This window comes from Triticum aestivum, chromosome 3A (assembly GCF_018294505.1).
Source record: "Triticum aestivum cultivar Chinese Spring chromosome 3A, IWGSC CS RefSeq v2.1, whole genome shotgun sequence".
Lineage (NCBI taxonomy): Eukaryota > Viridiplantae > Streptophyta > Magnoliopsida > Poales > Poaceae > Triticum > Triticum aestivum.
In genome coordinates, this window is record NC_057800.1 from 645,829,710 (window position 1) to 645,841,287 (window position 11,578).

Here is an 11,578-nt window from a genome sequence, read left to right on the forward strand (position 1 = left end):
ACTATCACGGCACGCCCGAAATACGGCTTAAACCGCACCAGGGGCTGCCGGATTCCTTTTTTTTCTTATCTTTTTTCTCTTACTCTCAGGACTCCATACTTCGGATGACCCGTTCGGCAATTCAACTGCCGCACAAACGATGCAAGATCCAGGAAAGCAGACAAGCCACGCCGCATTATGGAACTCCCAGGTGGTCTCTACTGCGAGCAGTATACCTGTTTTTTTAATACAATTCCGCGGCATGCCCCTGGCCAGGACATGTTAAATAGTCCAATTTCTTTTGCTTATCGCACTATTTGTATCGTTCCGCTTTCATAGCAGCCTTTCTATAAACAATGCATAGCTTTTTGTCTATTTTTTGCATTATCCTCTTTTATATATATGTTTATCAATAACATGTTGCATCCGTACACTGTGGTACGGCAAAAATACGCCAGGGGCTTCAGTACCCATCAATATGGCGTGAGAAGTCCGTACACTTTCACAAGTGCGGCACCCCGAACTTATAGCACTATATGCATCGGCTCCGAATCATGATTTGGGTCAATAGTTGGGTTTGCCCGGCTCCTATGTTTTGGTGCCTTACGTTCCGCTATATCGGCTAAGGTAGCACTAGGAGAACTACTGCGATTGTGCCCCAGTTGAGCTGGGCTGAGCACCTCAGTAGAGAAAGCTAAAACTGACTGTCATGATGAGGCGAGAGACCGGTCGCTGTTCGAGAGGTTTTTCGAGTCCTTAAAGACTTATGCCGCTTCGAGCGAGGAACCGGCTTTGTCCGGCCAAGGCGTGGATAGCGCCCCGAACTCGGTCTTCCGAATACTAGGGGCTTCGCCGAAATTTAAAATTATAGAGTTCTATGGCTAAGTGAGAGTGTTCAAGCATTATAGTCCGATTGCCTTGTTCGTTGTGCTGAGCGCCTCCCTCGACGGACCCAATCATGGGAAAAAGAGCGCTCAGGTTTATCCCGAACACCCCAGCACTAGTGGCATGGGGGCAGAAGCCGACGACTGGCCATCTCTCAATTTTTTGATAAACGGCCGCACAGAAAGTAATATTTTAAATTCAAGCATTGCTTAGCGCATATGAACAAGTTTTCAGCGCACAGGATAACACGAGCGAGTTCATTCAAAAATTACATCCTTGGTGCATTCATCCGCCATAAGGCGGGCACCGGCCAGAACATCCTTGTAATAGTTCTCGGGCTTGCGATGCTCCTTCCCCGGCGGCGGCCCGTCCCTCACAAGCTTCTCACCGTCCAGCTTACCCCAGTGCACCTTTGCACGGGCAAGGGCCCTACGGGCACCTTCGATGCAGACGGAGCGCTTGATGACCTCGAGCCTTGGACAAGCCTCCACCAGCCGCCGCACCAGTCCGAAGTAGCTCCCAGGCAGGGCCTCTCCAGGCCACAGCCGAACTATGAAGCCCTTCAGGGCCTGTTCGGCCGCCTTGTGGAGCTCGACCAGCTGCTTCAGCTGGTCGCTCAAGGGCACAGGGTGTCCGGCCTCAGCGTACTGAGACCAGAACACCTTCTCCGTCGAGCTGCCTTCCTCGGCTCGGTAGAATGCGGCGGCATCGGATACGCTGCGGGGAAGATCTGCGAATGCCCCTGGAGAGCTCCGGATTCGGGTAAGTAACAAGTAGTTTACTTTTATATGTCTGCTTTGCATAGAGAATGCCTTACCCGCCGCTATCTTTTTCACCGCATCCAATTCCTGGAGGGCCTTCTGGGCTTCGGCCTTGGCAGATTTGGCAGTTTTAAGGGCCGCAGCAAGCTCGGACGCTCGCGTCTTCGAGTCGAGCTCCAAACTCTCATGTTTTTTCATGAGAGCCTGAAGCTCTTGCTGCACCTCGCCGACCTGCGCCTCAAATTTCTCCCGCTCGGTGCGCTCCGTGGCCGCTCTCTTCTTGGCCTCGGACAGCGCCTGCTTGAGGGTCGCCACCTCAGTTGTGGCCCCTACAATAAGCAGTATACTCCTGTCATTTTTTGCAATTGCGTCTTCTTATAGGCATTTTTTCTATAAGGTATCTCTTACCTTCTTTCTCCTCGAGCTGCCGTTTGGCAAGGCCGAGCTCTTGCTCGGTCCGCTCGAGGCCCTGCTTCAGGGCACCCACCTCCGCAGTCAGTGCGGCGGTGGCCAGCAGCGAAGCCTGCATACGTATATTGACTCCTTTTTAGTTAGACTCCTGCGATATTTAATAGATCCTCTATTCGGCTTTTCTTTCCGAACGCCAAACAGAGCATCAGGGGCTACTGTCTATGCGGTAATATTTTTACATATTTCTACTTACCTCGAAGCCTGTTAGAAGGCTAGTACAAGCTTCAGTAAGTCCGCTTTTGGCGGACCGAACCTTCTGGACCACCGTACTCATGATGGCACGGTGCTCCTCGTCGATGGAGGCGCCCTTAAGCACCTCCAGCAGATTGTCCGGCGCCTCCGGTTGGACGGAGGACGCCGGCTCAATAGGCTTGCTCCTCTTGGCAGGAGTTCGCCTGCCGCGGTCCGGAACCGTTGATGATTCCGGCGCGGTGTCTGGCTTAAAGCCGGACTTGGAGCCCTGGGGGGTCTTGTCCCCTTTACTCCTGGAGTCCGGGAGGTCGCCTCGCGGCTCCTCCTGGACCACCTCCTCTTGCCCCGGAGCTTGTCGCGACGCCACTTCGGCGTCATCCGCAGCACAGGGGGAGGCAGCGGGCGGAACTGAATTCACGTCCGATGAATCCAGGGAGCCGCTCGACGACTCGTCGAGCCCGTCCTTGGGCGGGCTGCATGATTATATTCGACATTAGGGAAAGCTGCGCAACAAAAGGAATATCATGAGTTACTCTGGTATCCGAACACTTACGATTTCGCCGGACGCTTGGCCCTGTCCGGCCACTCCTCTTCGTCCTCGTCGGCGTCGGGGGCGTAGTCCGGCGGAGGGGTTTTCCTCTTCTTGGACCCTTCGGCCTCCCCTACTAGGGCGGCCTTCCTCTTCTTTCCTCCCCCCGCTGGAGGGGGAGAGGTCTCTTCTTCCTCCTCCTCGTCTTCACGGGAGGAGTGCGTCTCGGACTCATCGGACGACGAGTCCGACACCACCATATGCCGGGAACTCTTTCGAGTCCCCGTGGCCTTCTTCTTCTTGGCCTTCTTCTCCGGCACCACATAAGGTGCCGGAACCAGCAGCTTCACTAGGAGAGCAGGGGCTGGGTCTTCGGGCAAGGGAGCCGGACAGTTAATCAGTCCGGACTTCGCCTGCCAATCCTGTCAAAGGTGAGGGAGTTTAGATCCCGCATAGAGTCAAACTATGAAGAAAACTTAACATCCTGTAAAGATGAAAATATTTTACCTCGCCAGCAGGACGCTGCGAGCTGAATCCGCGGTCTTCGGAGGCGGATGTGGGAGCCTCGGCGCCTTTGGTTAGCCCCTTCCAGACATCTTCGTACGTCGTGTCGAAGAGCCTGCTCAGAGTTCGGTGCTGCGCCGGGTTGAACTCCCACAAATTGAAGTCCCGTTCTTGACACGGAAGGATCCGGCGGACGAGCATGACCTGGACTACGTTGACAAGCTTGAGCTGCTTGTTCACCAGGGACTGGATGCATTTTTGCAGTCCGGTCACCTCTTCTTCGTCGCCCCACGACAAGCCCGTCTCCTTCCAGGACGTGAGCCGCGTAGGGGGTCCGGATCGGAATTCAGGGGCTGCGATCCACTTCGGATCGCGTGGCTCGGTGATGTAAAACCACCCTGACTGCCACCCCTTCAAGGTCTCCACAAAGGAGCCCTCGAGCCATAGGACGTTGGCTATTTTGCCCGCCATGGCACCTCCGCACTCCGCCTGGTTGCCGCGCACCACCTTTGGCTTGACGTTGAAGGTCTTGAGCCAGAGGCCGAAATGGGGGCGGATGCAGAGGAAAGCCTCGCACACGACGATAAACGCCGAGATATTGAGGATGAAGTTCGGGGCCAGATCATGGAAATCTAGGCCATAGTAGAACATGAGCCCGCGGACAAATGGGTGGAGAGGAAAACCCAGTCCGCGGAGGAAGTGGGGAAGAAATACTACCCTCTCATGGGGCCTTGGGGTGGGGAGAAGCTGCCCCTCCTCAGGAAGCCGGTGCGCGATGTCTTTGGACAGGTATCCGGCCTTCCTTAGCCTTTTGACATGGCCCTCCGTGACGGAGGAGACCATCCACTTGCCTCCCGCTCCGGACATTGTTGGAGAAGGTTGAGGTAGGAAGTGCGGGCTTGGGCGCTGGAGCTCGGGTGCGCAGAAGATGGATAGGCAAAGGAGGAAGAAGGCGTAGGTAAAAAGGTGGATCCTTATCCCCTTATATGAGCGGATGCGACTATGCGTCCCCACCAGCCTAGTAAAACTCGCTTGCCTCCCAAGCGCCGTGATAAATGGCGCGGTTGGGTTACCCACGTCCGTATTGATGAGAATCCCGTAAATGGGGGACACGATCTCTGCTTTGACAAGACGTGCCAAGGAAACCGCCTCGCAAAACACGCTGAGGTGGAAAAGTGAAAACGATTCGAATAAAGGCTTGGCCGTAGTGTGATGTCACGCTGCGGAATACGTCAGCAGATTAGATTTGTGTTAATATTATTCTCTCTGTGGCAATACGTGGAAACTTATTTTGCAGAGCCGGACACTACTCTTGGTGTTTACAAACTTTTATGAAGAATTTGGAGGAGGAACCCGCCTTGCAATGCCGAAGACAATCTACGCGCCGGACTCGTCGTCATTGAAGCCTGGTTCAGGGGCTACTGAGGGAGTCCTGGATTAGGGGGTGTTCGGGTAGCCGGACTATACCTTCAGCCGGACTCCAGGACTATGAAGATACAAGATTGAAGACTTCGTCCCGTGTCCGGATGGGACTTTCCTTGGCGTGGAAGGCAAGCTTGGCGATGCGGATATTCAAGATCTCCTACCATTGTAACCGACTTTGTGTAACCCTAACCCTCTCCGGTGTCTATATAAACTGGAGGGTTTTAGTCCGTAGGACAACTTCATCATACAACAATCATACCATAGGCTAGCTTTTAGGGTCTAGCCTCCTTGATCTCGTGGTAGATCTACTATTGTACTACCCATATCATCAATATTAATCAAGCAGGACGTAGGATTTTACCTCCACCAAGAGGGCCCGAACCTGGGTAAAATATCGTGTTCCTTGCCTCCTGTTACCATCCGTCCTAGACGCACAGTTCGGGACCCCCTACCCGAGATCCGCCGGTTTTGACACCGACACCGGGGTCCAAGACATCCTATAAAGAGAATTTAGTAGGTGTCAATCATCTTCACAAACAATTGCTTTGTTTGCTATAAGGGAGTCGGAACCGAAGGTTATAGGTGCCAGTATTGGCGGGTGCAGTCCTATTGGTGCCAATGGCGCCAACTGTCGTGGTTTTGTCACGGCAGATGTTCTCGTGAAAGGACTAAGTCTGGAGGCCATCGCAACTAGGTGTTCGCTTGAACGGGGTTGATCGGGAACGAAGGACACAAGTTTACCCAGGTTCGGCCCCTCACGATGGAGGTAAAGACCTACTTCCTGCTCGATTGTTATTGCTGGAGATCTCGATTACAATGATGTGAATTCGCTAACCTAGATCTCGAGAGATTGTAACTTAGTCTTTTGGTCCTAGGAACTCCCCTTTATATAAAATAGGTTGAGTCCCTAGGTTTACAGGAGATTTCGGGTCGTACTCTCAACTCGTATCTTATTCTAACTCTTATTCATCTTTCCTCCCAAGTTAGGGAGTTTTCCATCTAAGTCTTCTTCGTAAGCCGGCCCATTAGGCTTCTCCACAAGACAGTCTCCTGGCGAATATCTTGTCAGATCTCGGGCCTTCTTGTTTCCTTCATGACCCGGAAATGTTTTGGCCCATAGAGCCCCCTGGCTCTTGGTCGGGTGAAGATACTTGCCGAGTCTCGGTGCTGGGGAACGTCCCCAACAACGTGCAACCCATGGAAATGCTTCTCTTGATGTGTAATTTATAAAGATGCATGTTTTTCCATTTTTAGAGTTCCGGGATTGAATCGTAGACAAATCGAAGAGTTCATCATTATAAAAGTAGAATTCTATCGATAAATTAAAGAGATGAACTATTCATTTTAACAATTAATTAGTGATTAGGCAGTTTGTGATTCTCCAAATTTGAAATGATGAGTACAAAATGCACTCTTCAAAGGGAAATGGCCAACATCTTGGAGGGAGTTGTGGCCGGGCGCTGAGTAAGAAGAGGAGAAAAATGATAACTTGAGCTCATGAGGGCTCCCGGATGAATGAAGACAATGAAGCAAAGAGACCACTGGGTCACTGCATGTGGTCTTGAGGTGTCATAGGTAAACCGATCAAATAGCAACCAAAGGTAGGGAAAACCAGTTACTCCTCCGCACATGGTTAGCAGGCACATTTTTAAATTTTTAAATTTCCCCTCAACGGAAGTACAAGACTTGCATGATGTTTTTGAAGAAGTGAGTGACTGAAATTAATGGCGCCAGTAGAAGCCAGTAAACTTCCTCGTTGTCACGCGCATATTTGATGACCGACGCTCATTTATTTATGGGATGACGAGCGGCGGAGTATGCAGCGTGAAGAGACCAACATGGTGCTTAAGAGACTATGGCATGAAATCTGTTTTTTTTTTACAACTAAAGTTCCCTCTTTATTCATTGGTGATAACACTTACATCTTTAAGTAAAAGAGGAAGAAGCTCATTAGGAGCCATTTCAATCCACTCACTGCAGAAATTCCTATTTCATCAAAACTATAATCATAGCATAAATTACATAAAAAAGCATAAATTACGGGAGTCTTGGCAACTTCAGATTCTCTTAATCGTGTCTTGTATAAACCCGTCCGGAGTACAAACTCAAAACATCTCAGTCCAAAAAAGTTGGGGTTAAACCGGAGTCCTGCTCCCAATTTTTGGTAGGAGAGGGGGTGTTTGTACAAAACCCGAGTCCGCCTCCGAATCCAGCTCGATCCAAGCCACGCAATCCCGATCCGACGGCTCGCATCGCAGGATCACCAGCACGCACCCGAGGGGCCGATCCTATACAAGTCGCCCCGGCTCTTCCTCCCGAGCCCTACCAAGGCGGCCGTGTCTCCAAATCTCCCTCGAAAAAAAAGCGGCGGCTCTAAATCTCTCCGCCGTGCTAAACCCTAGCTTCAGCGCCGGCGGCCCAATCCCGCCGCCGACGCTTCGATCCCCCGCCCCCTCCCTCCCAGCGCCCCGCCTCTGCCCCGCGTCGCCGCCGCCGCCGAACCCGCTCTTCCTCGTCGGGGACATCGCGTTGCCGCTGTCTCCGCCCCGTGAGGTATGGTGTTGTTTTCTCATCCAGCGATTAGTTGAATCCCGTTGACCTTCATAACCTGTGCCGGCGCGCCATCTAGATCCGCCCCTGATTCCTGTCCACGCGTGTATATAGTCGTAATCTACCTAGGGGCTGGGCATTATTGTCGAAGAAGTACTTGTCTGAGATTATCATAGAGTTTGTCTATTATGGTTGACATGCTATTTCCGTGGTTCATGCCGCCAGACCTCTTGTTGTTGGTGTTTAGAGTAGATTGAATTTGTTGCCCCTCCTTTTGGTCTCTGTTCTTAGTGTGGACAGATGCTCGGGGTGCATACTTTATAGAATCTGCATTTGGATTTGTAGTTAAGAGAATTGTTGATGATTGGATCGATATTCTGACTTTTATGTGGGCCAATCGTCCCTTCTCTAAATCATTCTTCTAATCCTGCTACCTTTTTTGTGTCCATGTACTGCTTATCTTGTTTAATCATTAATGTATACTTTTCTTTCAGCAATGGCAACGCAAGCAGGAACCGCTGCCGCTCCTCGTTTAAGTCCCCAAGTGGTAGGTTTCTCCGTGCCTCCTGTGAATAGACTATTCAAAGCGACCAGTGCCCGTTTTGATCAACATCTTTTTGCTGTATAGATTTGCTCTGTATTTGTTGAGCAATATTACCATATCCTGCACGAGACACCAGACCAGGCGCATAAGTTTTATCAAGACACAAGTAGGATTGGCCGGACAGGTTCTGATGGTGTCATGGAATACGTAACAACATTGCCTGTAAGTTCCATGGAAATTTGTTGCTACAACTTGTACGACCTTACTCTTGACTATATGCTTATTCGCACCTCCTGTATTCCAACAGGAGATCAGCAAGAAAATTATGGCCATGGACTTCAGCAAATACTTGACAGAGATAGAGACTGCAGATGCAGTGTTATCCCACAATGGTGGTGTTCTCATTGTTGTTACTGGATCATTAACCATGGTTGATGACTTCTGCCAACGATTTACACAGTCGTTCTTCCTGGCGCCACAAGATGGTGGTGGCTATTTTGTTCTCAATGATATTTTTAGGTTGATAACACAAAGGAATCTAGAAAACGGAAGAACTCAGAAGGATGAGCCTGTTGCTCAATCAGGTTGATATTTTTATTGCATTTCTTTAAAAACAACTGTAATCCCATGTGTACTCACATTTTCAACAGTAGCAGATCCTGCTCCAGCTGTGGTGGTGGAGCGTTCGACTACTGACCTTGTTGCCGACGTGGATGTTCGGAATCCCACTGTTAATGGCACAACTGTTCAAAGTAACCTGACTGCTAATGGAGCTGTTGAAAATAAGGTTGAGCCACCTGTGAAGGTGACCAAAGAGGTTCCCAAAAAGACCTCTGTTGCTGTTCCCCCCTCTCCTCCTGCCCAGAAGGATAACCCTCCTCCAGCTCAGAAGGATATTCCAAAAAAGACCCCTGTTGCTGCTTCTCCCCCTCCTCCTTCTCCAGCTCAGAAGGATGTCACTAAGAAGACTTATGCATCAATTGTGAGTTATCATTTTATCTTTTATTTGTCAAGTAGGCTTTTACTGCTATGTTCATAATGTAATTCTGAAGTGATGGAATTATTGCTTTTATGAATTGAATTGAGGTTCCTTTAGCCTTTGTGGACTTCCTTGAGGTTCTTTCTAATTACTGATCTGCAGGTGAAAGTCATGAAGGAGGGCCCACCAACTCCAGTTGTCAAACCTAAGCCATCTCCTAAACCTGCGACCAAGCCTCCGACCAAGGCTGTTGAAGGTTCAGAAAAATCTTCTGTAAAGCCTTCGCAGGCTGCTGAAGGCACTCCATCGGGCACGAGTGTTGGCAAGAATAAAACTTCTCATGATGGTTGGTTATGACTTTGACTTCGTATAAATATTTAGTCATTTTGGCGTTCATAGCTGTGATCATTATTATACCCTGCAGAACAAGGCTTTTCGATTTTCATCAAGGGTTTGCCTTACAATTCGACTGTCCCAATGGTTGAAGAAGAGTTCAAGAAATTTGGTACGATCAAGCCAGACGGCATCCAAGTTAGGAACAACAAGGTTAGTTGTAACAGTTTGTTTTGGCTCCAGCTGGTGCTATTTGTCTGACATTCTCTTACTTTAATTGCTTCAGATTGATCAGTACTGCTTTGGCTTTGTTGAATTTGAATCCCAGCAATCTATGCAAGCAGCAATTCAGGTATGCCTATACCGGACAAATTATCTTTTTTACAGTATCTGTGAGACCATGTAATAATTGTATCTTACTGTGATGCAGGCATCTCCACTTTATATTGGCGACACTGAAGTGGGCATTGAGCAGAAACGAACCAGTACGAGAGGTAAGCAATCTTCCTGGTTTTCTAGTTTGTTACTTTACCAATGCTACTCTTAATTTGGTTTCTATGCATCTTTGTTTTCTGAGCATGTAAAAATGTGTGTTGCATAAATCTGTGTACTCCCTCTGATCCATATTAATATCAGTGCTGTTTGAGCCACAAGTAATATGGATCGGAGGGAGTAGCTGTTCTTTGTGGCATCAAGTAGCAATGTTGTGCTGCTCTACTAATGTCCTTTCTTTTTGCTAGTATTAGTCTTAATCAATCTATGCTGATTATATAGAAGAAAAAGAAAGCCTGTTGTTGGAATGTTTCCCATGAGTTTCTTAGAGGTTCTTTTGTTTATTTTCAAGATGATGTGTGGTTATTTTGTTAGCTTGAATGCAGCATCCGTTATGAGATATGGATTAACTTGAACTATTTCCGCAGTTGTGAATGGTGTTGTCATGAATGCTGGCGGAGGTGGCCGTTTCCAATACGGGAGGGGTCACCGTGGTGACAACTTCAGGGGGCGGGGAGGTGGCTACATGAACAGTGCGAGCTACCGTGGCGGCGATAACTTCAACAGGAGGGACGACGGTGAGGACTTCAGCAGGAGGGACGACGGCGACAACTTCAACAGGAGGAACGACGGCAGTGAAAACTTCAACAGGAGGAACGACTTCCGAAACCGCAACGAGTTTTCAGGCCGCGGGCGAGGGCCGCCGCACCAGGGGAACGGCTATCACCACCACAATGGGAACGGCTTCCACCAGCCGCGGCCCTTCCAGAACGAGAACGGGACCGGGAGGTACACCCGCGTCAACAACGGCACGAAGCAGACACCGGTTGCTGCTGCATAGAGGAGGTGCTCCCAGGGGAACCCGGTTTTAGGGGAGCCTAAGAATAGGAGATCATTTTTTTGGAACTGGTTACGAGTTTAGCGCTGGTCGTTTGGTGGTGTAAGGTGAATTTGGCTGGTGAACGTCAATTGGTTGGTTGCGATGCGAAAATTGAACTGTGGCGATCTGAACTCTGGTCTGGAATGTGGAAGCGAAGTTCTATGTTGTCATTCATGTCATCTCTGTCTTTTGATGTTTGCCGTTCATGCTATCATTCATATTATCTTATCTTATTATCTTTATGTGAAAATCGCGGCCGAATGATGCAGACGCTGCATCTCCACCTTATATGTTCTCTGGAAATTTCCAGGCTCCTTTCTGAAGCCTTGAATCCTTCCCCGCCCCTTCTCCCCCACTTCCCTTTCAAGCAGGGGCCCGGCACTGATTGCTGCCTGTTTTAAAAGGGGGCTGCAGTTGCGCATGTGCCAACTGGTTGCAACATGAGCCCCAACAAAGTAAGGGTTTCTTTAGATGCGAGATTGCACTATCGGGAACATATAGACATTCGAAGATAGATATTTTATTAAATGCTTGTCATTAACTATATTTGCGATGTCAGGAACATATAGACAGTCTTCATGAACGTAAGTTTCTACTGAAAACGAGTTGAGAGGACTCAATTCCATAGCCCATAATGTGGCCCATGTCTAAACCATTAGGGTGATCCCGATTGAATCCTTTTGTTCCCGGCAAAAGAAGTTGGAGACACCTCTGGCCATGTTCTATTAAGCATCTCTCTAAGGATACTTAGAGATTTTGGCTTGTATAAGGCCATATACAATGCAAAACGCTTGTGAAAATAAACTGATTTTTTTCTTAAGCACCAATACTTGTTTGTATAGTACGTATGCATACTTACACAATCTGCCATAAAAACAAGCATTAGTGCTTGAGAAAAAATGTTTTATTTTCACAAGCACCTTACTGCATTGGTCTAAGAGACTTAATCCTCTCAGCCCTTCCAATCCCCTCCAAAAGGTGCATGTGGGACAAGTTATCGGAAATTCGCACGGGCACGCATCTGCCCAGCCGTCCGATTGACTCGTGATCTGCA

General features: G+C 49.1%; 1 protein-coding gene across 2 annotated transcripts; it reads left to right on the forward strand.

Annotated features, from left to right (window-relative positions):
• The first annotated feature begins 7,059 nt into the window (after positions 1-7,059).
• Positions 7,060-10,698, forward strand: LOC123062870 (nuclear transport factor 2). Of its 2 annotated transcripts, none has more exons than XM_044486554.1 (10): positions 7,060-7,299; positions 7,791-7,843; positions 7,925-8,062; positions 8,148-8,424; positions 8,497-8,822; positions 8,982-9,165; positions 9,244-9,365; positions 9,439-9,504; positions 9,583-9,646; positions 10,073-10,698. In XM_044486554.1, the coding sequence occupies exons 2-10, from the start codon at positions 7,793-7,795 to the stop codon at positions 10,483-10,485; spliced, it is 1,641 nt and encodes a 546-aa protein (XP_044342489.1). In that variant the 5' UTR covers positions 7,060-7,299; positions 7,791-7,792; the 3' UTR covers positions 10,486-10,698. The 2 variants fall into 2 exon arrangements, with proteins under 2 accessions (XP_044342489.1, XP_044342487.1); XM_044486552.1 differs by having other exon boundaries at positions 7,061-7,299; positions 8,491-8,822.
• The last annotated feature ends 880 nt before the right edge of the window (positions 10,699-11,578 follow it).

What these genes read in the sequence shown, in the direction of transcription:
- LOC123062870 (XM_044486552.1), top strand. Translation starts at nt 7,793, where the DNA reads ATGGCAACGCAAGCAGGAACCGCTGCCGCTCCTCGTTTAAGTCCCCAA. An exon ending in TCCAAGTTAGGAACAACAAG is followed by an intron (nt 9,366 to 9,438) that starts GTTAGTTGTAAC and finishes TAATTGCTTCAG; the next exon opens with ATTGATCAGTACTGCTTTGG. An exon ending in GAAACGAACCAGTACGAGAG is followed by an intron (nt 9,647 to 10,072) that starts GTAAGCAATCTT and finishes CTATTTCCGCAG; the next exon opens with TTGTGAATGGTGTTGTCATG.